Genomic DNA, 24,452 nt, shown 5'->3' on the forward strand with positions numbered 1-24,452 from the left:
CGAAGTTCAGAGCCGTCAGGAGCTTGTGACTCCCTCCGGATTCAAAAAGACAGCCGCGTCCTCAGGTGCCAGACCCTTTCTGCACGTGAGCCCCCTACCTCTGCACTTTACTTCCGCAGCTCCTCTGGCTCTCAGTGTGCTTTTCTTTCCTTCTAGTTGTAGAATTTACACTCAGCCAGCCTTCCTGTAGTTCTGGATGATGTCCGTTTTGTGTTTTTGATGTATTATTCAATTGTTGTGGGAGACAGCAATTTCCGGGTGTTTATCTATGCCGCCATCTTAGTTTCTCTATTCTGGCTATTAATCCTTTGTCAGATATGTGATTTGTAAATATTTTCTTCCACTCTGTAGGTTGCGTTTTCACTCTGTTGATTTTGTCCTTTTATACACAAAAGTTTTAAAGTTTGATGGAATCCCATTTGTCTACTTTTGCTTTTGTGATCTATGCTTTTGGTGTCATATCTAAGAAATTGTCAAATCCAATATCATGAAACCTTTCCCTATTGTTTCTTCAAGGAGTTTTGTAGTTTGGGGTCTAAATTAAGGTCTTTAATCCATTTTGAGTTAATTTTTGTGTATACCATGAGATAAAAGCCAATCTTTTTTTCTTTTTCATGTGGGTATTCAGTTTTTCCAGCACCACTTGTTGAAGACTCTCTCCTTTACCCATTGAGTGGTCTTGATACTCTTGTGGAAGATTATTTGACCATATGTGTGAGGGTTTATTTATGGGCTCTCTCTATTCTAATTTACTGGTGTGTAGGTATTTCTTTATGCCAGTATCAACTGTTTTGATTAATGTTGCTTTATAATATGTTTAGAAAGTGTGAGTCCTAACTTGCTTCTTTTTCAAATTTGTTTTGACTATTTGGGTCCCTTGAGATTCCCATTCAACTTTTAAATAAGCTCAAATCTTTTCTGTTTAAACAAATCACAACTCTTATTTATCTCAAGTACCACCATGTCTTATTCCTTTCCTTCATAATCAAATTTCTTAAAAGATTTATCACGATTTGGATTCTCCATTTCCTTATTGCTTACTCAGCATTCAGTCAACTTCACTTGGGCTTTTCTCCTGAATATTACAGAAGAAAAACTTTCTACTCAGTTTGCAAAAAAACCAACAACAAAACAAAACCACCCAAAAAAACACCCACAAAATAAAACCACACACACACATAAAACAAAACAAAAACACACACCATTTCATATTTCTAAACTCAATAGAATTTTTTAAAAATAGGATCATCTTAAATACACAGGAGAATTTAACACTACTGACCACTCCTTTGTTCTTGAAGTACTTTTTCTGTTAGTTCCCATGACACTGCTCTTCCAATATTTTTCTACCTCTCTGGCATTCTTCTCTGTCTCCTTCTCCGGCCCATGTTTCTTTCCTCTGTCCTTGAATGTTAGAATTTCTCAAGGCCCGATTCTAAGCCCTCTTCTCTTCACTCTGAACTGCTAAGTTACCAAATTTATATCCAGAGGTTTAGTGGCTTCTCTCTAGAGCACACACCTCTAGCCCAATGCTCTACATCCATAAATCCAGATGCCTACTGGATTCTCCCCTTGAGCACCTTAAAAATATTTCAAACACACATTATCTTGAAAGGGGAATTCAGAGTCCCCTACCTGTTTCTCTTCCACCATTCTAATCTCAGTGAATAGCCTTACCTTTCATCCACTTACGGAAACCAGAAACCAGGAAGTCATCTGTTTATTCTTGAAATCATTCTGTTCTTCACCCAACATGCCACGTGCCCCCACGCACTTTCAACTAATCTCTGACTCTTGTTCATTTTATCTTCCAAATCCTTCTCACATCTGCCAGGGGCTCCCCCTCTCTTGGCTCATCACTTCAGTCAGAGCCACCTCACCTCTCTCTTCTAGACTCCTTCAACACTTCTTACTCTTCTATGCTTCCATTTTTGCTCCTTATCAGTCTGTCCTCCACACTGTAGCCACAATCGTTATTTTAAAAAACAAATCTGCTCAAAACCCTTCTACAGCTCTGGAGAATGTATAAGAAACTGCGATTAACTAGGACAGGGTAGGGAAGCAGAGGTGGGAGGGGTACAGAAATAGGAATAAGACTTGTAATTGTTTATCTCTATAATTTATTGTCTTCTTTTGGAACTTTATGAGTGTATTATCTTTTCCAAAAATCAAATCATTAAATTGAATTTTTAAAATGATAGCATCGTGCTATTCTTAAGATAAAGGCCAAGCTGAACTGGTCCCAATATCTTTACCTTTTTAACTTCATCTCTTAGTATACCCTCTTCAGTCTCAGTGCCCCAGCTGTACCAGGCTTCTGTCGCTCGACATACTTTCTCTTGCTTCAGGGCCTTTGTACAAATTATTCCTGGCTCTGCCTAAAATGCCCTTTAGTCTCCTTTCACTGAGGTAACGCAGTCTTATCCTTAGATCTCAGTCCACCAATTACAACTTCTTAAGGGAAGCTTTCCCTGACAAACTCGATCTCCTATTATTTGCTATTACAACACCGTGTACTTTTTGGCACTCACTGCAGTTCCAGTTTAATATTTATTGTGTGACTTTTTAATTACTATATACCTCATCGATTTGACTGGAATTTCCAGGAGGGCAGGGACTGTACCTGGTTCTGTTAAAGACAAAATGATAAACTATTTGGGGGAAGTTGTAACGCTCACTGCTCAATATTTTATGGTAGATTTTTGTTTTTAAAGATTTTTGTGGTTTTATGTGTGTGTGTGTGTGAAAAGCAATAGTAACAATTTAACAATACTTATTCGAAGAAATCCCTGCTATTCTTAAGCCCCTCATAATACTCTGTGTTGATGAAGTAGGAAGGTATCCCATAGCATATTAAGGGTGTGTGTGTGTGTGTGTGTGTGTGTGTGTGTGTGTGTGTGTGTTTAAATTAACTGAGGAAATAATCTTGCAGAGGAGGCTCTTACATACAGTGTTCAAGCCTGCTTTTTTGGAACATCATCAAAGATAAGCACCTCATGGACTATGCTTTTGAAATGCTACATTAGTATATATACCAGGGGTCCTCAAACTTTTTAAACAGGGGGCCAGTTCACTATTCCTCAGACTGTTTGAGGGCCAGACTATAGTTTAAAAAAAACTATGAACAAATTCCTATGCACATAGCAGCGGCAAAAACACCCGGCGGTCCGGATAAATGTTTTCGGCGGGCCGCATGTGGCCTGCGGACCGTAGTTTGAGGACCCCTGGTATATACTATAGGGAAGGAGAAGTGGGAGGTGTCAAGAGCAGCTTTTGAACATGGTCCTGTAAAAGAGAATGGAAAAGGAAGTAAGTTAAAAATGGTAGAGCTGAGAGAAATTGAAGAGAATCAGAATTCACTGGTGAATTTTAAGTCTTTGGGTAAAGGTAAGCAATTAAAAATAGTCATCTCAAGCCCTAACCGGTTTGGCTCAGTGAATAAAGCGTCAACCTGTGGACTGAAAGGTCTCAGGTTCGATTCCGGTCAAGGGCACATGCCTGGGTGTCGGGGTCCATCCCCAGTAGGGGACTTGCAGGAGGCAGCCGATCCATGATTCTCTCTCATCATAGATGTTTCTATCTCTCTCTCTCTCCCTCTTCCTCTCTGAAATCAATAAAAATATATTTTTAAAAAAAATAGTCATCTCAAACTAAAGGAACTGAAAAAAGATTTAGTGGTGATCTTTATTCCCCCGTTTAATGTTTTAAAATGTAAAATAATTAAGATTATTCCTGATCACTGTAAGATGGCATACATACAGATAAGGTAAAAAGTAAAAGTACCCCTCTACCCCAAGTTCAGTCCTCTCTCTGTGGTAACCGCAGTCAACAGTTTTATGTCCTTCCTGCATTTACAAGCACTCATCATTGTATATGTATGTATATACATGTGTTTTTTAAATAAATGGAATTTCACTCTATATATTCTGTAAGTGCTACACATTACAGTGTACAACACACTGTCAGTAATCTACACCTACCTTATTTTCAGTAAGTACATGGTAATCCGTAGTTTGGATGTATCATACCTTACAATTGTTAGGAATATGGGTGAACAATCTAATGAGGCAATACGATAAGAAAAAGGTATCTTAAATTGTTTTTCCGTAAGTGAGATTGCAGAGGAGAGGGACTCAGTTCAGTTTCCTACTTGTTGCTTTGGATGAGGAGCCTCTATTATAGTTCATTTTCAGGGTGATTCAAATTCTGACTTCTTAGAAACACATTATGTGGCATAAAAGCATCTGTTTAAAACCATATCTCTTTAAAAACATAAAATAGTATATTTATGGACATGTTTTAAGAACTGTTTCTTTGTTTTTAAAAAGTTTTATAGAAAAAAAACCCAAGTAATACATAAAAAATAAAACATCATCCATAATTCCAATTTTAAAAAAGGCTATCAGGGTCCTAGCTCGTTTTGTTCAGTGGATAGAGCATTGGCCTGCAGACTGAAGAGTCCCAGGTTCGATTTTGGTCAAGGGCACATGCCCGGGTTGCGGACTTGATCTCCAGTAGAGGGTGTGCAGGAAACAGCCAATGAATGATTCTCATCATTGAGGTTTTCCCCCTCCCTCTCCCTTCCTCTCTGAAATCAAATAAAATCTATTAGGAATGAGTTAAAGTTCATGCCTTTAGCTCCCCAATTCCATCTCTTTGAGTTACCTACTATCAACAGTTTGGATATATTTTTCCTGACATTTTCTTGGGTTTATATAGACAATTTCTGTAATATGTATTTATACACATACCACACCTGCTTTTTCCTTAATAAAATGGGATGATGCTATTCATGTAGGCCTGCAACTTCTAAAAATTTCCTCCCCTCTTCAGCAGTGTATTTTCAGCAGAAAATTTCTGATTAATTAAACTTATCTATCTCTTATGTTATCTTCCTTTGTTTTCTTGTACTAACAACATTCACAGTAACTAAACTACGAAGCAACTGATTTATTAACTGTCATTGTAGTTTACTAATTCACAGTGCGAGTTATATTTGGCATCACAGACCTTGCTCATTTGCTTGGGGCATTCCCACCTGATGGATGAATTACTCAAGAGACTAAGTTAAAGATAAGAAGGCTGATTGGTGAGCGGAGACTTGGAAAGAAAGCAAGGAGGTGTTCTTACAGGATATTTGTATCAAGCTGCCACAGCTATCTGACCTGCCTGGGGCTCTTTCTGTCTTGACAACTGGCATTAGTCATCAGAGCCATAGCCCTGAACTTGGTTAGAGACTATGGAACAGGCTTCCTCCAGGTCCTGTTCCGAACTGGGCAGTGTCCACCACTCCACTTAAGATATCTGACCAAGTTCTCATTTCTTACCCTTCCTAGGTGTGAGAAAAGTGTTAGAATTTGAGGACTCCCCACGTCTGCTTGATGGAGATATGGAAAACACTTTGCCTCTACAGCAACTTATTTATAAGCACTCTCTTAGGTGAGCCTCAGTAGACATGGCTAACAGATAGAGGTTGTGACAAATCACAGTGTCTCCAGACATTGCCAGGTGTCCCTGGGTAGTCCAAATCACCACGAGTTCAGAACCACTGGAGTAGAGGGAGAGTTGTGTAGAGTATAGTAGCAGCTAAAGAGACGGAAATCAGGTGAGATATTGCATGGAAGTCAACTGAGAAGTCAACAGCAGGAGAAAGAACATAGAATTTTTCCTGTCTTACTCTACTTGCCCACAAATTATGAGATCTTTGGTTAGTTACTCTACCCGCCTGACTGTGAATTAGTATGAGGATTAACCTAGTTACTACTATTTTTGTAACTCGTGTATTTATTATGTACCAGAGTTGTACTGGAATTTTATATTCATTATAGAAAGAGTATATAAAAGTCCTCTGTAAATTATAAAATTTTGAGCAAAAGTAATGAGTTGCTTGGCATGTGTTCTTGTTCACTTCCTGCCACTGCTTTTATCCAATTAGATCTTTAAAACTGCCAGCAAATATATGATTTACCTTTGTGAATTTGACCATGATTCTAAATTATAAATATTTTGTGGGAACAATTACTTTTATGTGAACTTTATATATGTAATTACATAAATATTAAATGTATATAATTACATAAATTATATGTGTATAAAATATAAAACATATTATTATATATGCTAGATTTAAAATTACATTATGGATTAAAATGTAGCATCATTCATTTTACAATGAGAATAAGTGAAAAAATGATATTTCTTAATTTGAATTAGAATTATCAGACAAATTTCCAGGCATGTTTCTATTCCCTATATTGAATAATTCCTTGGGAAACCCCGTTGTTAACATCCAGAAAAACTATTTTTTGTCCTTTTGTTTGCTGCCCTTATGTCAATTCCCTATAGTGAGTCAATTAATTTTTTTATCCTTGTCCTAGCTACATTCACTTTTGTCTCTGTACTTTACTGCATTAGTCAGGCATGGTTTCTCTTCTATACTCAATAAATGTTTACTGAATGAAGGAATAAATTACAGAAAATATGTTCTCTCTCTTCTAGCAGGTTATCTTCTAAAGTAATCAGTAACTACTCTTCATTATAGATTTCCCCAATGTAAAATTGTTTGACTGTCTGTAGTTCTCCGAGTTTCTCCAGAATTTATCCCATAGTTTGTATTGGGGGGGGGCAGTATTGGAGGGGTGTTGGTTACGATCAGTATTCAAATTCACTAGGCCTCCAGGGAGTATCTCTGTGTACTTTAAATATTTGCTTCAGGCCTGTAATTTATTCCAAGAGTCCTAATACTTTGTTGCCTCTGTGAATTGTAGTGTTTAGTACCTGCTGTCTCCCACGTGTCTCCTAATGATTTCATGGAACCAGTCTTGACTGCCTGTACATGAGTTAACTCTCAAATCCCTGATTGAACCTATCACCCATTGTTGATTTTTAGTATTGACCCTGAATACCTATACTTTTAATTTCCTCCCAGATGTGATAATAATCACATGGATTTGGGGGTAGTTTTCTTAACCTATGAGAATGTTGAATGCAACGTGATTGTTTGTGACCACTATGATAAAACAGCCCATTCACAAAGACTTCATGTACCCTCTCTTTTTCAATACTTGAGACCAAGTGTAATGTATTTCTCTTTTTTGTGGGTCATAAACTACTCTTCTAGGAAGCAGTCATCTATCCTAACCAAACCCCCCACTTCTCTCTGAGATTAGGTCTTCACTGTTCTACACATATTCTATCAATGTGACTTTTATTCATCATTGTATTCCCATATATATTTGGCACATATAGGAGGCACTCACCTATTTTTGACCTGCTGAATGAATGAAACTCAGATTATTGTGGTTATTTATGTTTTTTTAATTAATGATGTCATCCGCTATAATTTTCTCTTTCTTCTCCCAGTGCCATTTCATGTCCAATGGAATACTTTATCTAAGCACTGTAGACTTAGGGTTAAGAGAAACCAACTTGAGTCATTTGAAGGTCATGGAAATCATTTCCCTGTTTCTTAAAGAAAAAGCACACCTCTCTATAAGCTTGAAGAAAATGAGAGGGAGAAAATGGTAAAGGCAATGGAAAGAAACAGGGTTAGAGCAGAAATAATAAGGAAAGATACTTTCTATCTGGGAGGGTGTCAGAGAAAAGGAAGTTTCAATTCCTATTTTGTGTCAGCAGTTTTCTACACAAATACCCAACATTAAAATTGGGAAATCCCATGGGCCTTCTCCTTGATTCATCCCATGAATCTCTTCTCATCTGCTCTGGAGGTACCTCCCTCTGCACTGGAATAGGACAGTATCTTAGTGCCCTTTTCCTTCCTGTCCTGCCAAGTCTTACATAGGCCTGTTCCATTTTGGCAGATTTAAGAACTAACCTTTTGGGTAAACACGCAGAAATACTTTCCTGTCTGGGCTGGAATATTCTTTTCCTGAGTTTCAGACTATTTTTTCCCAATTCCAGTTATCTCCATTACCATCCAGAAGTATATTTGGCACCAGTACTTGGAAACTTTATCCTTCCCCACAGGCTGTTTTATAAAAATGCATTAATTAGCTTATTAATTTAGTTATACAGTCTTATTACAAAATCTGGTATCAAGGGTACCTCCAGACTACAAGAGAGCTGAAATGATGGCCATACCTTGATCCCAGTGAGTACCCCAAATAGGTGTCAATAAGGCTACCATGACTTTTTAACACCTCTAAAGATTCCAGAGTGGAACCTCTTGTTTGCCACTCTTTTGTTCTTTTTCCTTAAACAACAGAAATTTATTTTCTCAGTTCCAAGATCAAGGAGCCCTCTGGGGTGGTTTCTGGTGAAGCCACTCTTCCTGGCTTGTAAGCAACTGTCCTCTTGCTGTGTCAAAGGTCCTCTTCTCCGTGTGGCGCATGGAGAGAGAGAGCCCTCTGGTGTCTCTCTTTTTACTTTTTATTTTTATAAGAATAGCAGTCAGATTGGATTAGGGCCCCACACTTATGACCTCTCCACTCATTTTTTAAGGAGAGCTTATCCAGTTTTACAACTTTACTGCCGATATATTGTTGATGACACTTGAGTATATATTTCCAGTCCTCACTTTACCTGAACTGCAGACTCATTTTTAATTGTCTACTTGATATATTTACTTGTATGTCCATAGACGTCAAACTTAACATGCGCAAAAACAAACTCTTGATTCCCTCTAATATAAATTTGCTTCCCCTCAGTTCTTGGTCTCAGTAAACCCAGTTGCTTAGTGTAAACACCTTTGAGTTCTTCTCATGTGTGCACATCCAGTCCTTCAGCAAGTCCTGGTTAATACCCTTTAAAATATATCTCAAATCTTCCAACATATCATTTCTTTACCATTGCTGCTCAAGGTCAGACCATCATCTTCTCTCACCTAGACCAGCCTCCTCATTGTCTCCTTGCTTCTATTCTTGCCTGATTTCTGCTTTAAAGCATAATTGGATTATAATTCTCTGCTGCTTCTCATCAAAAAGGTTCAACCCAAACTGGCCCCTGAATATCTCTCTCCTTTCCTCCTCTGAATATCCATCTCCCTCTTACCATTGCTGCTCAAGGTCAGACCATCATCTTCTCTCACCTAGACCAGCCTCCTCATTGTCTCCTTGCTTCTATTCTTGCCTGATTTCTGCTTTAAAGCATAATTGGATTATAATTCTCTGCTGCTTCTCATCAAAAAGGTTCAACCCAAACTGGCCCCTGAATATCTCTCTCCTTTCCTCCTCTGAATATCCATCTCTCTCTTTCCCTTGCCTTCCTTTCTCTTTCCTTGCTCCTCTCCCTCCCCTCCCTTCCTCTCCATGGGCCTAGCTTTCTACAGCACATTCTGACCTCAGGGTTTTTGTATTTGCTGTTCTCTGCTTCAAACTCCCTCTCTCCAAATAGCCATATGGCTAGTTACTTCACTTCATTTGAGTGTGTACTCAAATGTCATCTCTTCAGAAAGGCCTTCTTATTTATTGGTCATCCTTCTTAAAACAGCTTCTTCCTAAAATCCCCGTCCTCCCTGTGCTTTATTTTTCTCTGTAGTTCTTATTGCTATCTGACATTATATTAAGACTATTTATGTATTGCCTGTCTCCACATTCGAAGGCAAGTTCCCTGAGGGGAGTAAGGGCAGGGGTATTGTCTGATTGTTCACTGCTGCATCTTCAACAGCTAGAGCAGGGTCTGGCTCATAAAAAATATATATGCTACATATGTATTTGTGGATTGAATCAGTTGGATGTGTAAATAAGTGGCTGAACCTCCTTTGAGGAAGATTATGGAGTAATGCCCAATGGTGGAATAGCTTTTCAGTAAAGTAGTGAGCTCCTGGTCTGGCAATATTCAAGCATGAGCTGGATGCTGGAAGGATACTTGAAAGGGATGCTGCAGGAGGAACTTCCAGGTCACGTGGAAGTGGAAGATTAAACCAGGTTTCCTTCCATCTATGAATCATCTGACCCTATGATAAGTTAATTATGATTATTACTCTAAACATTGAGTTAGCACCTACTTTGTGCCTAGCATTGTTCTAGACACTGAAGATAAAAACATAAAAGAGGCCTAGCCAGTATCCATAAGGAGCTAGTAGTCTCTGGATAATTAAGAGGTGCTTAAGAGTATAGGTATAAAGTTTTAGTAGATTAAAATTTATCTTTTTCTATTTATTTTTGAGATGTTTTGAATAAATGGGGAAGGTAGGCAAAAGCTGTTTCCAGGAGAAGAACTAGATAAGAAAGATGACCCTAACATTGCCTTCCTGAGAAGGGAGAATTTAAGGGGTGAAGACCACATGCTATGTTCTTATGGGGGGAATTCCCCAAAATGGAAATACCAGTGTTTCCCATTGAGGCATAAAACAGGGCTGGTTGTAATTCAGTAGCAAAAGTAATTTGAAATTCTTGGAACAAATGTGCTTTCTCCAAAACCAATAAAGATGATTAAGTCCTGCCCCGTTCCACCCCCATTTGGGATGTTAATATGAAATGGACAGTCCATTAAATCATGTTGTTAGCACAAGACTGAAAAGAAAGCTTTCTGGTGAGTAGGACAAGGATTCTAACAGTTAAATACAAAGGGACCCTTCAGTTCCTTTTCTGATTCATGTGCCTGAAATCTTTCAGGCAGTGGGGGAATAGTGGTCTTTTTTTATATGACCCTAATCCCTCATGCTGCTCATCTTATACACATGCCCCAATATGTCTTGATACAGAATCATCCTCTCTAGCTAGGACATGATGCCTAGGTAGGTGGGGAAATTCCCGTTTTGTTTAAAAACCATAGTAGTCTTTGAGTTTGGCTGGCATGTTCATGATAAGTTTACTGACAATTGGTTTTTTTTCCTCTTATGCCATATGCTATTCCATGATTCATCTGCTTTGAGTCTGTTGCCTTGAAGGTGAAACAATTTCTTCCAATGTTGATATTTCATAATCTCATAGATAACAAGCATACCCATATGCATAGTCCTTCAGAAGTTTTAAACATTTGGAGATGAATGAATAATGCTGCCACAAATGGAAACGAGCAGCATAAAATCATAATGGTGATATTAAATCATCTTTTGTTGGGTGTTGGGTGAGCACTGACATCGATAAAGCCTGGTACTTTACTACATTTCTCTATCTTTTCTTGAGAAATTGTTTCTGGTATGTGTTATTTATTTATGAATTTTAAAAGTTAACATTTTACTTTAATTGCCTTGACTTAATGTATTTTAATATTTTAGATAGACAAGATCTTTATTTGTAAAATTGGGGTTTAAATTTGCAAATAAATCATTAACATTTGCTGTTTATGTTGTCATGGTGGCATACTTTCTATCTTGCATAGCAATGACTATTCAAACCTCAAGAAATCTTTTAATTTTTGGTATAAATAGTAATCTTTCAAAATATTTTAATAGAACATGTTACATTTCTGTATGCAGTGCAAAGCAGTTATTTCTGCATGGGTACCTTCTAAGTATTTAGAAGATTAGACTTCTAATAAACATGGACTACACTCGTTTTTTGCATATAGCTTTAATCAACACACCAATTGTGTTTCATCATTTAACCACCTGTAAATTGTCAGTGATTGTTTTTGAAAATTTCATGGTGTACTAGTAGATGCATGTGTAAATATCTGTATAAGTTATACATTTGGAGAGAGAATTTTAAAAGATTCTAATCCTCAGTGTATCTTTCTCCCCTCCCTCCTCTTACCTGGTTTTAGCTCCTTTTTGGTTCAGGTGTGCTGGTGTCCCTAAGCCTTTCTGGGTCGCAGCTGGAGAAAGTGGTGATTGACAGAAGCCTGGTGGGGAAGCTCATCTCAGACACCATCAGTGATGGTAATTACCCCCATGTGCAAATCAATTGCTTACATTAACAGTGGGGAGGAGAAATAGTGTGTCAACAGGTAGACTAATTATTACCACTGGGGACCTGCAAACACAAGTAATTGCATGTAATAGCATAGTTACAACCTGTGGGACCAATACAAGTTTTGACTAATATTTAATATCAAAGTTTTTGTCAAGTGTTAAGCTCATATTCTGAATATTTTTCACTCTTAACTTAAAAAATGTGAATGTATTTTCAAAATTGTTTTTTTTCTGGTGTGTACTTTAAAAATTAGTTCCCTATTGTTGACATTTCAAATATTTTTCATTTTCAAAAATGAATTTTGAGTAAATAACCCAAATGTGTCAACACAGCCCCCAGTTAAAAAAAATAATAATGTTTGCTTTGCCTCTTTAGGAAGATTCTTTGTTACCAAACTCTATGAATATTAACTTTTGAGAGTGTCTGGGCAATATTTCCTTCTTTTTAAAATTAGAATTGACCTATAATATTGAATTACTTTCAGGTGTACAACATAGTGATTAGGCACTATTTCTAAATATCAAACATCAATGCCAAACATACTAGATAAATCTGGATTCTATTTAGTGATACTACAATAGTATGTAGGAGCACACAAGAAAAAGATTTTAAGCCAGATATTTAAAAGGTAGGATACTAACATTTACTGAACCTGAAGAGACTTTAAGCTTTGCCAACCTACCCATTTTATTTAATTCAAAAAGCAACCTTTTATAAGGAATAGCTATTTTTGTTTATCGATAAGGAAATTGAAGCTGCAATACTAAGGAACATGCTCACAAACGTGATACTAAGGAACAGCTCAGAGTGACTGAGCTGAAAGCTGAATCCGGGTTCTAGCTGCAGAACCCATTTTCTTTGCACTACACTATGCTGACTCCTGAAGTTTTAAGATTATGTTCTTTTATTCACAGTAAAAGGTCTAAGAAACAGATTTCATTTTCATTAGAGTATGAAAATTGTCGATGTCTTAAATTGAATAATCAAAGGGAAGTGTGGTCTAATGGGCAAGGCAGAGGTGAGAATACAGACCGCCCTTCTGTTGTGTGCTCTCACTAGCTACCTCTGAACAAGTCAGACCCAATTTCATCATCCTAAAGCAAAGCAGCCTGCAGGATGCCTATGATTAGCAACATTGCTGCTGATAATATGTTGAAAGTAGGCTTGTAAGTGTGCCACGTTCTCTTCCTTTAGGACAGTGGTGTTAAGGAAGCTTCCCTATGGAAGAGGTTTCATTTTGACCCCTTTGTTGACACTGCAAATAAAATAGTGACTGTGATGATTTTATCATCCTGCTGCAACTCTATAAGAATTAAAAGGAGACTTTCAACATTATGCGTGTCTCTGAGATATCTTCTTTCACTTGTTTCTTTTATTTATACACTCTCAAGAGACAATGATAACAATGCGATTTCTTGGCAGTTCTCCAGATTCTCCTGTAATTGTGTAGATCTGCTGTTGGTAACTGTTTGCACAATGAGGGGTGTAGAAGTAAAGAAAAATATATAAGACATTCAATAATTTCTTTATGCTAGGAACAACATAAAACATTTCTCAGTTATTGTTATCAATTTTATGTAACATTAATGGCCCTTTCTGTAACCCATAAAAATTATCTACCTACTTGTATGCTTTAGAAATAAAGCTGTAGAAGTATTTTTGCTAATATTCCTTTTTAAATATTTAATGCACATATTGGAAATAATATGCTTTATTTCATTCAGCTTATATACTCTCAAAAAGAAGGTTCATTGATGAAACATTTAAAAATAAAAAGTAAGATGGGGGGGGGAGTATTGATCTATATTTGTTAATCCAATTTATTCTCAGGTGGTTTATATTGTATGAACACAGGATTAAAGGCTAAGGATAAATAAAAGTGCATGTTTTAATCTTTACATTCAGGTGTGAAACGGTCTTTATGCTTTTCTAGCCCTATTTCCAACTACATCTTATTTGGTGGTTGTTCCCAAACATCAGAGTATATTGACATGGTCTCAAAAAAGAAGGAAAAGTATAAAATCCATGCATGATTAAACTGATGATTATCATTTATTTCCAGTATCTTCAATACCCTTGTAAATTGTCATAATGATATTTAGGAGACTAGTTATTTCAGTTAACATTTATTTTCTAAAAATAGCCTCTTGTAATATTTCATTGGGAAAAAATCAATTCATTGTTATTTTATTCTAGCTTATTATTTGATGGTATTAATAAATCTTCCTTTTTTTTTTAAAGCTCTTCTCACAGACAGCTTTATCATCTTATCATTTTTGGCACAAAACAAACTATGTTTTATTCAGTTTACCAAGAAGATGGGTTCTCCTGATGTAAACAAAAGATTGGAAAAACTCTCAGCTTTGGATTATAAGGTAGAGATTTCAATTTAAGTAGTCATATTGTTAATTATTAAGGTATGAGTTTCACATGAGGTGATACTATGGTCATTATTCTTGCACATTTCTAGATTTCAGAGTTATTATAGGATTAAGCTTGATTCATTAGAAACAGTGGCCACACCTAAGTTTTCTCTTTTCCTCTCATTATGGGAGGTCTAACAATGGAATGTTTACAGCAATATATATATAGTACTTATGGAAGTCAGTGACAGATAACAGGCAAGTTACATATTTGAAAATAGTTTTGTCGGTAGTGGTAGTATATATACCATTCTCATTTTCCCCTAATACCCCATATTATTTTTCTAAGCAAGGATAGCTGGCCTGGCTTCTATTTCACAAAAGAAAGTAGGCACTTCCAAAGGTTAATAGAAAAGTGTAATAAACAAGGAATGGGAGATTCCCCCCTCCAACTATAATTGGAAAAAATGCAAAAAGAAATCTTCATGTGTTAGTCTCTCCCTTCACTAACTCCAGGTAATTTGTTTCTTTGAATCAGGGACTTTACATCTGTTAAGGCAGGATTTTTATTTTAAATGGTGTGTTTTAATTTAAGTTTTTCCACATTACATTTTAAACTGTTTTGAAGGCATACACTCTGCTAGGATGAGTATCTAATACATTTTCCAGGCTGTTTCAGTTCAAGGCCTCTTTTTAGCAATGACTTGTGTTTGCAAGATTGATCCAGCCTCTGTGACGTGGATTTGAGACAGTTCACTGTTCACTGGGAACAGAGCTGATATACAGCTTTCTTAAAGAAGATGCACACTTATGCCATAGAGTATAGAGTAAAGGCAAAGATTTTTAGAAGTCAGCTTTGTGGCTTGAAACTGTGCGTTTTTTAAAAAGTGGTATTTAAGCTAACCTTTTGCCCAGTTGGGATTATTTCTTATTGTGATTGAGGTGGTAGTGGTGTGAGGGAGGATCTAATTTTATTTAGTAGAAATGTATTTTTATAAAAAATATTTTTAATTCAGGATAAAATATAAATAAGTTTTCTTTGTGGTACCTAACTACAATTTGGTTTTGTTTAACAGTTTTGTGGAGCTTCTATAACACTTGGTGTAATATTGCAATTTCCTTAGCTGGAGGAATTATATATTATATTATATTTGGTTAGTCAAAAAATTGCTAATTAACACTTTCAATGGGATGTTATTTTCCAGAATGGCTAACTATAGATTTAGTTGAAATGGTATTTATTTATCAGTATTGTTCTTCAAAAGGCACCAATGTGCATTAATTCAAACTATTTTAAGTGTTTCTAATGCTGCCATATAAACTTTTACATGACTAGTTTCTCCATCTTAGGTTTGATGGATAGCTTAATAAAGTCTTCTCTGCCAAAGAACAGTGGCTGTCCATTAGTGAGAGCAGAGAGAAACTGTCATGACGTAATCTTTTCCTTATAAACAGATGTAGAAAATGGACCTGGTATGTGGGCCCTTATCCCTTAAGTAAAGGAATTATTTGTTTATTCTTCCTGCCTTGGATTTGGGAAATTAGGATATGAGTACTCCTTGTCATTTCTATCATTAGAGAAGTAATCCCTTGGGAAAACCCATGGATTTCATATTCTGGTTCAATATTTCAATTTGGGTATTTAATACTTAGTAAAAACTGCCGTTTGTCATTTGAAAAACTATTCTAAGAAACTTTTTTATTTCACTTGCGCTGTATACCATCGTGATAGAATATGACGCCATTCAAACTTATAGAAAACATGAAATTTCAGATAACATACATGATTTGTGTTACATGAGGACTGAAAGTATCAGTCTCTTGTTTTAACTCTATTTCCCCATGTAGACATTTTTAAGTAATACATTTACATGGCAAGTAGTACATAAAAATTATATGTAATTCCATTGTGGTATTTCTCTAAAACAGGAAGATAACCAATGATATTGAGAGCTTAGACATAAGAATTTGCACTTCAAAGCATAAAGTACATCCCTGTGGTCTGTCACTGCCCATTTGGATTTGAAAACAAGGAAATAGTGGAGAGTATAATTCTGCTTTTCTTTACAGCTGTACCATAATTTAATTCTTTCAGAATGGAATAATTTTGGCAGGGAAAATTGCAGGGTAAATATCTTGAAACTATTGGCCTTTAACAAGTTTTCCTGTCTGCATTTTAAAAATCCAATTCAATTTATTTAACAGTAAAGGGACAGTGCAAGGAGTTAAATGTTTACCATGAGGGAACAACAGTGGTAATTACTTTGATTTCAGTTCCTTTTGATGTGCATTCAGAGGATGAAGAGGTCAATAATATTATGGCCATGCAAATAGAAAAGGGTTCCTTTTGACCATATTAAAAAAAATAGCAGAGGATTATTAAAGCATTAACCTTGATTTTAATGGCCTTGGTTGAGTGGTGAGATCACAATTTGGATGAGCCTGATTATTTACTAAATACAATACATAAATGCAACGGGTTCTTAACACCCATTGCACTCTGGCATTATCGCATTACTGCCATCCTTTGTTGCCTTGCAGACAGGAATATGAAAGCAATCTGTCATGTAGTGAGACTGGCTCCAGAAGCATTTCTCTGATAAGAAGACCCCCTGCCCTTTGCTAGTGTCTGGTCCAGTAGGCTTAGCCATGCGCTTAATCCCCAGAAAGTGGTTCGATTATTGCTGACCAGCAATGGCAAGATAGTTTTTTTTTTCTTCCAAGCTATCAACCTTCCATTAATTCCTTAAGCAGAAATACAGTGCAATCTATATTTCCTTGGCATGTGTCACCCAGATGGTGCTGTGCTTATGTTTTCAAATAACCATGTTCCAAAATAACATAGTTTGAATAATAAATTCTACAATTTTTTTCCTAAGAAAGAGAAGCATAATTCTCAGAAGCTGCATAAACTTTTACACACGGTGCTGTGGCTTATCCTTTTGTGCAGAATGTATGTGTATATGTCTCAGATATTCCTTAAAATGATATTTGCCTCAAGTTGTTTTTCCTTTTATTGTTGTCAGTCATTGTTAACATGTTATGTCTCAAACAGTATTTGGATGCTCTTGGTCAGCAGTACTGAACTTGTCATTTAATATAGCCGGTCTCAAATCCTCTGTGTAGGTCGATGCTGTCAAGCAACCATGACTGTACATTTTGGTATTGATTGGGATTGCTACAGCCAATTCTCCCTAACTCACATTTTTCCTTTCTCTTTCCTCTGCTAAAAATGGAAAGAATTTTGAACATATGTCTTTTTTAAATGTGTCAAAAGAATTTGGTAAATTCTGACACCTCCTTAAGCACATGTTTAACATGCATATTTACTTGCATTTATCTACATTTACAGATGCTTTAATTTTTATAATACTTTGGGGATTTTGCATTAAAAAATGCTTCTTGTGTGCTTTTTTAAAAACCATTAGATTTCCTATTATGACATGCCTGGCCCAGTAAACAGGACAACAGAGCGTCGGCTAGCCATCAATTGTGCCCAGGATACAGTTGTTTGCTGGTGGCCACTGGTCAGTGATGATGCTTGGCCATGGGCCCCCATCTCTTCTGAGAAGGACAGGGCCAATTTGCTGCTCCTGTGTTATGCTCAAGGAAGACTGGAGGTAATATAAATAAATATATATGTTTTATTGAAGAGCAAATAAAATAAGATTATTAATTTTTCCTGTGAAGTAAATACAAATGCTTTTTAAACCTATAATTTTTCCAAATAGTCAAAAGGAATATGAAATGGGATTCTTAAAAGTATTCTATCTAAAAGTTACATAGACAATTTCAGGGCTGGCACAATGATTAGAATAGCACAATGATTAGAGCAAGGCTTCTGGGTTCAATTCCTAGTCCTGCCACTACCTAGTTCTCTGTCCTTGAGCAAGTTACTGAGATCTATATGCTGTGGTTTTGTTAATTTAAAAATAGAGTTAAGGAAGATAAAGGAGTTAATACATGCATTTAGAGCAATACCTACATATAAACTGTTTATCACTGATCACTATTATGGTTCTTGTTATCCTTATTAGTACTCTCATTCCTGTTTGCTCATGATTTTATGTCAGTCAAAGCTGTTACCAGTCACATTCTTTGATCTTCAGTCAGTCAGTGAACAGTCAAATGCCTATTTTGTGCACAACCCTGTGGTGCCAAACCAAGGCTGGGGCAGAATTTATAAGGAGGGCTCTAGGCAGTGGCCTCAGTCTAGCATCTTGCCTCAGACAGGATCACCAAAGGGTTAATCTAAGAGGCGAGGACAGTGTTCTACCCTATTCTTGACATTGGTTCTATTGTCATTAATTATTGTGAACCTCTGGGTATTTCCAGCTTGTACCAGTACTTTGAGTATGAAATTCTGTTTTACTTTTTTTCTAACTTAAAAAAAAAGCTTCACCCATTTATTAAAAAGTTTTTGCTTGGGTAAAATAGTATGTTTCTGTATTTTCTCTAAGTCTGTTACCTTCTAGGCTTTAAGAAGTATTTCTCAGAATTACTTTTCTGAGATGTAATGAACAAGTCCAAATTTTCTCTATCACTACCTACCTCTTCTGGTTTTATAAACTTTTAGTCTGTCTTTTAAGGCTGAAAAGCACTTTTTGATTAAATAATTAATTAATTAATTAACCTTTTTCTGGGAACTTTTTCAATTCTGTTGCAATAACTAACACCATTTGTAATGTTTTAGGTGTGGATTTTTTGAGGCTAAGGAAATGCTTTACTCTTTACTTCTGTTCATGCCACCATTTTATTGATCTTGGGTTTTTATGCTAATCGAGTAAAATACTTCATTAAAATGACAATGTAATAAAGCTAGTTACAATTCTATTAACTGTTCTGTTTGATAATAAAGATAAAAATAATTAAATCAGCCTTTAGTTATACATTACACAAATTACCTTTATTTGAAACTAGATGCCCACTGCATGAATTCGTGCACCAGTGGGGTCCCTCCTCTTGGCCTGTGGGATAGGGCCAAAACCGGTCTCCAACATCCCCTGAGGGGGTGCAGGCCAGGCCGAGGGACCCCACTGGTGCATGATCGGAGTCAGGGAGGGACACAGGAGGTTGGCCATCCAGGGAAGGATCACAGGAGGGCTCCAGGGCATGTCCGGCCTGTCTCACTCAGTCCCGATTGGCCAGACCCCAGCAGCAAGTTTGCCTATCGGTCAGAGCATCTCCCCCCTGGTGGTCAGTGCATGTCATAGTGAGCAGTTGAGCGGCCTTAGCATATCATTAATATATTGTGCTTTGATTGGTTGACTGGCCTACCGGACACTTGGCATATTAGGCTTTTATTATATAGGATGAGTGGATTATATGAAACTAGGATCATTCTAAAAGCGTGTACATATGGTTTAATAACTTCATCTGTTGATGTCATGTAGTTCATGGACTTTGGAGTTGGACAGACTTGGATTTGTCTGTTGGTTGGACGGTATATTAATTGTGTGGCCTTTAACAAGTTTAGTCCCTCTGAGCTTCTGCTTGCTGTTAGCTAATTCAGTGTTCTTTGGCCTTAGGTAGATCACCTATTTTCTCTGACTTCATTTTCTAATTTTTAAAGCAATGGATTTAAACCAGATAGGTCACCTCCAGTTCCCTGGCAGCTCTAAAATGTACTCATCTGGATGCTGCAGCACTCATTGATTTAGCCACTGACTGCTGCGAGGCCTTCAGTAGATACTGAAACTAAACTTAGTCTTAGCACTGAAAAGCCCACCCTGACTGGTCCTGACTTGCCTTTTCAGTGTTATACCTTATACAAACCTGTGTTCTAGCCAAATGGTTTACTCACTGCCTCATTATTTCACCCCTCCTGCCCATACACATTACTGCTGTTTCTACCTGAAAGGCCCTTCCCTTTCTCTTTCTACCTCATTCAGAAACTACTGAGCATGACTGTAGAGTAAGCACTATATTTCATGCCATGAGATATGAATGCAAAACGATCCCTACCTGCAAGGATCTTAGTGTCTACCATTGAGAAGCAAATATGAAAACATTTAAATGCACTAAAGTGTTATATGGTGCTGTGGATAGAGTATGTGTAAGCTATAGTAGCAGCCAGCCAATGGGGCATGATTGATTCTATGGAGATGTAAGGAGGGAATATTAAAGGGGCTTCACAATTTGTTCAAATATGAGATTGATACACAGTTTTACTTTCTTTTACTATTTCTGAGTTTCATATCAAGGTTGTATTAGCCCGATGGAGTGATCTGGCTAGCTTTTTTATTATTATTTTTTTTCCTTCTCTCTGAAACAGTCAGAGGCATTATCTCATACTTGAATGTTTGGTAAAGCACACCCATGAAGCTGCCTGGGTGTAGTACTTTCAAGGAAAGTAGATTTTTCATACTGGTTCTACTTTTCAAGGGTTGTTGGTTTTTCAGGAATTCCATATTATCCTTGTGTTGTCTTCCATAATTTGTATTTCTGGAAACTTATTCATTTTCTGTAAGTATTTGAATAGATTTTAATAAAGTATTTCTGGAAACTCTATCCATTTTATGTAAGTATTTGAATAGATTTTACTAAATGTTATCTGATACTTGCACATGATTTTAAATTATTCACCACTGATTGCATAGTTAATGTCCCCTTTTTCAGTCCTAATATGTTCAGGTATGTAATTCATCTTTTTGGCAAGTTACTGTTGTGTTGGATTTGGCCCTTTCAGTCATTCTCTCAAAATAAAACTGGAAAAATTTATTTTCCAGAACCTCCTGTGAACTTCTGTATGTAAAAGGTGAATGTCTTTTGGAAGAAATGTTTAGGGAAATAATTGTTTCTTTTTTTGAGTGTAAAGACATAATCTATGATTTGTAACACTTTTTTTTTAGCATATTATGAATTAAAACCACAACCATGTAAAAGTAATGTTCAGGTGTATGTCTTTAAATTTTTTTCACTAGTGACCAATAAATTTCTTGAACTAATATTAGAATAAAGTATAATATATTCTTAAGCCCTAAAATTCAAACAAAACAAGTAATAACCTCATAGAGAAGAAATTTAATCTTTGCATCTATTACACTACAGAATTTTTAAAAAGGCATTTCCCACCTAGGTTCAATCAGAAAAGATAATTAGCTGCTTTTTTTGGTGTGTGTGTGGAGGGGTGCACTGGCAGGATCCTGGAGTAGCTATTCCTTGCCTTGGCAACACATTACCGTCACCTGCAGAGCTTTTACAAAGGGGCCCACCCAGACCAGTTACATCAGAATCTCTAAAGGGGAGGAGGCGTCAGTATTCTTTTACAGGTTCCCTAGGTGATTCACATGTGCATCCAAATTGAGAACCGCTGCTTTGCAGCACAGTAAGAAAAAAAGTTAAAGCCATCTTTTTTGCATGACAGACCATGGAAAGGATAAAGCCCACATACTGAACCAAATGAGAGTTTTAGCAGTAGATTCTAAGTAGAAAATTGGCTTACCAAGCAGCTAAAAAAAAAAAAAAGAAAAGAAAACAAAGGAAACAGAACTAAGCTCTCTGTGACTGAATTATCTGTTTGTCAGAGCAGGAACATTTTTTATTTATTTTATGGATGTTAGAAAACTGCTTGTCTAATTTCACACTACAGAGCTTGAAACAGTACATATCTTAATTAGAACTACAAAGCAGAGAGTTATGTATGTAGTCTAGGAAAACAACTTTCTTTTGAAAAATATACAATAAATAGTGTTCAGAAAAAGAAAAATTTTATCAGTAAATTAATTTTACAATAGTTTTTAATAGTGTATGTGTGGATTATCATGTGTAACATGGTAGTATTTTTATTTGAATTTCACATATTCTTTATACTTCTTTTTGGAAAGTTTCTGCCATTACCTTAGAACCGTGGTCGGCAACCTGCAGCTCACGAGCCACATGTGGCTCTTTGGCCCCTTGAGTGTGGCTCTTCCTAAGCCTTAGGAGCACCCTAATTAAGTTAATAACAATGTACCTACCTGTATAGTTTATAAGTTTAAAAAATTTGGCTCTCAAAAGAAATTTCAGTGGTTGTACTGTTGATATTTGGCTCTGTTGACTAATGAGTTTGCCGACCACTGCCTTAGAACTACTTAACATTTTCACTGTTAAAAATGAGATGACAGCATAATTTATTCTTCCCTTCCCTTTATATTTGAGCAGGCATTTTAACTTTTCAGCCATGTGGGTTTGGTAATGCTTTCTGAGTATGGTGTTAATTTAAAGATAACTCAAAACGGGTCACCTGAATTTGTTTATTGGAAAGTAATAAAAAGCACATAAGCAGAGCTATTAAACCTAAAAACCTGTTTTAAGGACTAGGGAAATATAATCATCCAAAGACAACTTTTCCTTCATAAAAGTTAAAAATTGTTTTTGCAGTGATTTAAAGGAACATCTGATGGAAAAGTAAAAATGTGACTTTTAATACAGTATGATTTGATAAAAGAAGCATTTAGAAAGCATTATAAATGCATCCAACTGAAAAGCCAAAGTACTTAAGCATCTTTTCCAAAGGAATGTATGTACTGCATTAGCTTTCAACCAAATAACAAAGATTCTTTTTTATTTTAGGGATGATTTTTTTTAATTTCTTTATTACAAAACACATAAAGACAACCACACAAAATAAATGTATATTTTAATAAACTAATACAAAGGAAGCACTCCTGTATCCACACTTAGGTCAAGAAACAGAACTTTGTCAGGCACCCAGAAATCCCATGGCATACTCTGTTGTGATTTCAACTTATTCCCAGTCCCAAGAAGTAACTTCTATCATGATTTTTAATCACTTTCTGGTAAAACCTAATAGTTTTTATTACCTAAATATCCCCCCCCCAATGTAGTTTAATATTATCTACTTAAAATAAATGTGTCACTTTAATGTATCTCTTAAATCTCTTTTAATCTACAAATTCTCCCTCCAGTCCTTTCTTTCCCTTAAAATTTACCTGTCAAAACTGCAGTGTGCTACCTCTGGATTTTATTGCTTACATACTCATGGTGTGATTCAACATGTTTCTCTTAGTGTGTTTTTTAGTGATTGCTCTACTTTAAAAAAATGTTTTTATTGATTTTTAGAGAGAGAGAGAGAGGAAGGGAGAGGAATAGAGAAATAGAAACATTGATTCTAGAAAAACATCATCGATGGGCTGCCTCATGTACACCCCCTATTAGGAATTGAGCCAGCAACCTTGGCATGTGCCCTGACTGAGAATCAAACTGGTGATCTCTTGGGTCCTGGGTTGACGTTCAACCACTGAGCCATACCGGCCGGGTTCTTTCTCTGTCTTAAAAATTCTGCAAGTTAATGGTTTTGGCAATACTATGGGATGGTGTTTTCTTTGATCAGAAGGCACATAATGGCAGGCTCTCTCTTTTTATGTGATGTTAGTATTGGTAGATGCTCAATGCCTAGATCCCTCAAGTCATTAGGGTTGCACAATGGTGATATACTAATTTTATTATTTTATTTCAGTTACTAATTGTGATACTTTTATGAAAAGACAGTTCCACTAATCTCCTATTTGTTTCCCCATTGTTTGAATTCCTGTAATCAGGATAAGTGTCTATTTTCTTTACTAGTTTTTAGATAATGAATTGGTTCCCTATCATTCCCTGAAGGGAACCAATTAGGTATCTTTTTAAATACCATTATGAATTCATGGATTTAAACATAGTTGACTTAATAGTTTTTCATAAATTGTAATTGCTATCTTTTTAGAAGCTCAGATTGTTTTATCTTTGGCCAGTGGAAACCTCTTCAAAATAGCTCCTTTTTTTGTCATGACTTTAGTGGTCTTGGGTAGCTTCCCTGTTATCTGGTATGATAATGTTCCATGCTCATCTTGTACATTTCCTGGCCCAGACCTGAAAATAAACATTTCTTCAAAAAGCCCTAGTTTCTTTTTTTTTAATTTTCTTTTTCAATTACAGTTTATATTCACTATTATTTTGTATTGTTTCAGGTGTAGAGCATAGTGGTTAGACTTTATAAAGTGGCCCCTTCTATATTTTAAGTAACCACATGACACCATATATAATTATTATAATACTAGAGGCCCAGTGCACAACTTCAAAAAGCTAGTTTCTTTTTTTTTAATTTTCTTTTTCAATTACAGTTTATATTCACTATTATTTTGTATTGTTTCAGGTGTAGAGCATAGTGGTTAGACTTTATAAAGTGGCCCCTTCTATATTTTATATAACCACATATCACCATATATAATTATTATAATACTAGAGGCCCAGTGCACAAAAATTTGTGCACTCGGGGGGGGGGGGGCCCTTC

At 36.2% G+C, this 24,452-nt stretch overlaps 1 protein-coding gene across 1 annotated transcript in view; it reads left to right on the top strand.

Annotated features, from left to right (window-relative positions):
- WDPCP (WD repeat containing planar cell polarity effector) overlaps window positions 1-24,452 on the top strand; it is a 247,997-nt gene that overhangs the window by 81,118 nt on the left and 142,427 nt on the right. Inside the window, exons 7-9 of the mRNA XM_006778547.2 lie at window positions 11,668-11,782; window positions 14,058-14,191; window positions 17,608-17,799. Of these exons, the coding sequence (XP_006778610.1) occupies window positions 11,668-11,782; window positions 14,058-14,191; window positions 17,608-17,799 (441 nt within the window). The remainder of the gene's footprint in view (window positions 1-11,667; window positions 11,783-14,057; window positions 14,192-17,607; window positions 17,800-24,452) is intronic.

This window comes from Myotis davidii, unplaced genomic scaffold (assembly GCF_000327345.1).
Source record: "Myotis davidii unplaced genomic scaffold, ASM32734v1 scaffold6, whole genome shotgun sequence".
NCBI lineage: Eukaryota > Metazoa > Chordata > Mammalia > Chiroptera > Vespertilionidae > Myotis > Myotis davidii.